The 4466-nt window shown below is 37.7% G+C and overlaps 1 protein-coding gene across 1 annotated transcript in view; it reads right to left on the bottom strand.

Annotated features, from left to right (window-relative positions):
* LOC104074738 (non-structural maintenance of chromosomes element 4 homolog A-like) overlaps positions 1-3270 on the bottom strand; it is a gene marked incomplete at its 5' end in the record, with an annotated part of 8472 nt that extends 5202 nt beyond the window's left edge. Inside the window, 3 exons of the mRNA XM_009574970.1 lie at positions 1263-1414; positions 2482-2612; positions 3190-3270. Coding sequence (XP_009573265.1) covers positions 1263-1414; positions 2482-2612; positions 3190-3270 — 364 coding nt within the window. The remainder of the gene's footprint in view (positions 1-1262; positions 1415-2481; positions 2613-3189) is intronic.
* Positions 3271-4466: the final 1196 nt, after the last annotated feature.

The raw sequence follows: 4466 nt of genomic DNA, 5'->3' as shown, positions 1-4466 counted from the left end.
CATATTTTTCCCTACGTTGGGTGAGTTGCGACTGCTCAATTTCAGAAGTCATGGACTGACCATGAAAAAAAATAACTCAGGCCTCAGATAAAAATAGATGGAGTCAGAAAAAAGTAGTTCTTTTCCTAAAGTGAGAACTACACTTTATTATTTAAAATTAACACTTCGCGAATATTCACATATCCTCCATCAAAAGGAGCCCATCATTTCTTAAGATGTCAAAATGCAACTAGTGAGAAAAAAAGTCTTTCTTGCAGTCAGTTTTGTCTTAAGATCATCAAAGTGATTGGAAAATATACTTATCGTTTAGAGCTTACGGCCTGAAAGTGCATATGTAAGTTTGAAATATCTCAATTAGCTATCCAACATTAAATATCAGATATTGTGTGATCAAATTATTATATTCAGCCACTTCCTTACAATTACAGTGATACTTATTGGGGGGTGGAACAAGTGTAAAAGCATAGACAACTGAATAATATTCTATCAGCTCTACTGTTGATAATTTAATTAAACTAGATCCTGCTATTGCAGGCTGACTTTATAAGAGATTTAAATCGGAGCGTTGTCTATAAGCCAGGTGACATTTGACAGCAGCTAAAAAGGCTCCTACTAAATGGGTCGCCTACGCATAAAGAGACATGACGCTGATTCTACATAAGGCCACTTGCCAGTAATCAGGCGATTTCTTCTGAAGGCAGAGCCAGAAAGCAGGATTTTTTAAAAGACAACCCATTAACACAGACCTACAAGAAGAACTGTTGGTCTCTTCATGATAATACAATCATCAGGCAAAAGATATAGACCCTGATGGACTGACCTTCCATAACTGTCTGGGAAAGGGGGGCGGGGGGGAGAAAAAAAAAGAAAAAAAGAAAAAAGGTTCCTCTGTTCATGACTCTGGCTACAGCTTGTACAGGGAGAGAAAGATGAGGGAAGAGTCAGCTTTTAAAGGAAAGAGGATGACTTCTACTGGTTTTGGTCTGAAACAGGTAAATCAAGAATACCTTGCTATCTCTACTAGATACAAGTGACAATATTTTGTAGCCAAGCCAAATCAGAATCAAAGAGAAAAATGTTACGAAATATCCTGGAGACAAGGAGTTCACTGTACCATTAAGAACAGAGACCACACAGAAGTTCTTGTTGACACTCTGTGACCCGAGATTAAACTCTATTCAAGCCCAGGGCATTAAAGATAAGAATCAACTAAGGCCATTAGCTTGTGCTGCATTATATACTATTTCCTTAAATAAACTTACATATAGTGAAAAGAAGGTGCTCTTTTGAAGTACTTTTCTGTTTCTTCTCCGAGTTTATGCCAGGCATTACTAGGTAAATAGCCACCTGAAATGCCCTCAGAATCACTGTCATTTTCTTCTACTTCTATGCGATTTATACCCATGAAGGTTAGCTACAAAAGAAAAAAAGCTGCAATGAAAATCCACTTAGAGAAAGATCAGTAGATACATTAACGGTGAAATACTGTATTATGGTGTTTGTCCTGCTAGATTAATATTTAGTATCACTGCATAAGAACCTTGACTTTCCTGTCGAAACAGAAAAACACTCACATACAGACTTGCTGTGTTCAGCAAGCATCAGCAAGCAATGAAAAAAAGAGCTATAAATAAAACTGCCTATATTGCAAGAGAATTTCAATGACATATGAAATAGCAAAGCATTACTTAAATTGCACTATAAAGCTAAGATGCCTCACAGTTTCTGAACACCACACACTCCCAGGAAGCTTAGCTCCTCATATACCATAAAACAACTTATTTGGCCCAACCCTGCATCCACCAATCCAGACTTCCCCAGGAAAAACTTCAGTAAAAAACCATCAAGTTCAATTGTTTTATATTGCAGAGCTCTAGACTTGACCAAAGACTCAGACTCCTTATTAATCTACTGTAACATAAGAGAAAATTTTCAGGGGGGAGGGAAAAAAGTCTGCTTCAAAGCTATTCTGAACTGACTCTTTCTACTCTTTCCACCCAGTACAAAGAGACAAACATGACAAGTCTAAAAGCATGCAAGTAATCCAAAGTCCCATTTCATGTCAGTGACAGAGGGCCTCCAGAACTCCATCCAAAAACCATCTGAAGCAGTGTACAGGATAAAGAAAATGCTTAGCTACTGGGAAACTACAAAACAGTGGGTACGAAAAGAATGCACAAGACTTTCCTAAGAGCATGAACTGACTGAACCATGATAAAGTAGCAGCAAAGCAACAATGGGGAGACATGTCTGCATTTTAAGTTAGATTTTCCCCTATGCATATTGGAAATGCTTAACACATAGTTTAAAACAATTAACAACACTAACTTGAAAGTTAATTAAAGAAATTCATAAGAGTGTTAAATTCCATCAGAACTGTCATGTACTGACTGACAATCTGAGGCTTTCATTTTATGATTCTGTAACATATAGGGCAAACCTCTAGCAAAATCGTTGGCAAATTCAGAGTTTGGAACTTACCAAGTCTTCTGCAAATGCTAGTGAATCAAATGTTGTCATATCAGAGTGCAACTCATTGGCCTTCTCCTTTCCTAGATTCGATGCTAAGACAAGAAATTGGGCATCCAGCGCAGCCTCTCGTGCACGGGAAACTGTTACAGAAAATATTTCGTGTTAATAATATGAAATTGTCAAAAATATAATAACAAAATTTAGCGTACAGACTATCCTTGGTATAGACCTTTGTAAATCATTTTATCACAATGACCTCTAACACAATTACTTACATAATCCTTATAATAATATTTGCATTAAAAAAAAAAAAGAGAGAAAAGGAGAGGATGACACTGACAAAAGCAAGCATGGAAAAATAACACATTACCTTAAAGAATAAAAAGCATTTTTCATTGACATGTTTTCCGTCTCTCCAAGTACATTTTATATGTACTACTTACATATATTGTTGTACAGAGTCAAGATAAAGCAAGGAGTATTTCTAAGTGCAAATAAACACTAAATTAATGATATTTATTTTCTCACATGAACTTATTCAAACAATTCCTCTTCAACTAAACACATCTATTTCAAGTTATACTTTAATAATTCTGATAAAGTACTTAGACCTCAACTTTACTCTCTTGCCCTTTTTTGTTGATAAGGCATCATCGCCTCACACTTGGCCAACTGTCAAGCAAACACCTCTAATAAGGACCACAGAATTTCTTTTACCTCCACTGAACAGTTTATTGGCTTCTTCCAAAGCTTCTGTCAGTCTGTTGCTTTTTGAGCTCAGCATATCCTCACGATTTTCTGGGGTGAAAGGACACAAATTAAGTCCTAAATTACTTAAATACAGAAGCATTCAGAAATACATACTTACACCTTAATCAAAAGTGGCTGGTTCACAGCCCATCATACACACAAAAATACAGAATATAGTTATAGTACATTAATTGCAAGATTATGTAGGCTCCATTTTTATTAATGCTTATGCGTTATCTCAGTTTGAAGTAGTAATCTTCCATTTACTTCAAGGGACTAAGATTTACATCATTCAATTTATGTTAGCAGATCCCAGATTCCTCTTGGTTCCAGTAAAATATCTATATCTGTGTCAAAGCAGCTACCAGATACCATAGTTTTCTGTATGTTATTTGTCTTACCCATAAGTTACTAAGGATTTTCATGAAAGAAACAAATAAACCCCCAAACATGCATGCTTGGTGATTTCCGAAGATCACCATGTTACTTCTAAGTAATGGCATATGTATAATTTAACAAGGCTTTCAGATGTTCAATTCTAAACAGCTACTCACAGCACTGCTTTTAAGGACATACACCATACTCAATGCACTGACATACCACTGATGTTTTTCTCCGTAAACACAGGCTGGATCATCCATAAACTGTGTTGTATTCTCTTGTAAAACAACCCTATAAATTTAGCAAGTACGCAGAAAACAACCAACACCACATGCTGCTAAATTGGCAGTGCTTACCATTGTTAATGCTTTCATGAGATAAACAGCACATTCCAAACATACACGGGAGAAGTACTGACACACCTATCTAAAGAGATGCTAAAAATCCCATAGCACTTTCTGGAAAGCCTGAGAATGACTTTCTGGTCCAGGCAGACACTGGTACCTGCAGTTTCAAATTAAAGCTCAAGCACCATAAACGCAAAATTAAAGGCTTTCAGTACATCTCCAGTTCTAAAGCTGATAGTTCCCCTGCATCGGTGCAGTCACACACGCTACATGCAGGTAAATCCCTCATAACCTTGCTATCCCTGGGCCTGCAAATGCTTCCTGGGAGACAAATTTCGATCCCACTGCAGACCCAAATCTCAGCCGGCCAAAGAACTTGGCGTTCCCAGGAGAGCTGTAGAAGTTCCTCAAACAATGAGCACAGGCTACCAGCCTGGCACCTAAATGACTGCCCCGGCACCCGCTCGCAGCCCCCGGACAGACAAAGCGGCATCCCCGCCGGAGGAAAGGCGCGCC

The sequence above is a fragment of the Fulmarus glacialis genome, unplaced genomic scaffold (assembly GCF_000690835.1).
Source record: "Fulmarus glacialis isolate BGI_N327 unplaced genomic scaffold, ASM69083v1 scaffold42393, whole genome shotgun sequence".
Lineage (NCBI taxonomy): Eukaryota > Metazoa > Chordata > Aves > Procellariiformes > Procellariidae > Fulmarus > Fulmarus glacialis.
Note: the sequence above shows the minus strand (reverse complement) of the source record. Positions and strands in the feature narration are given on the sequence as shown.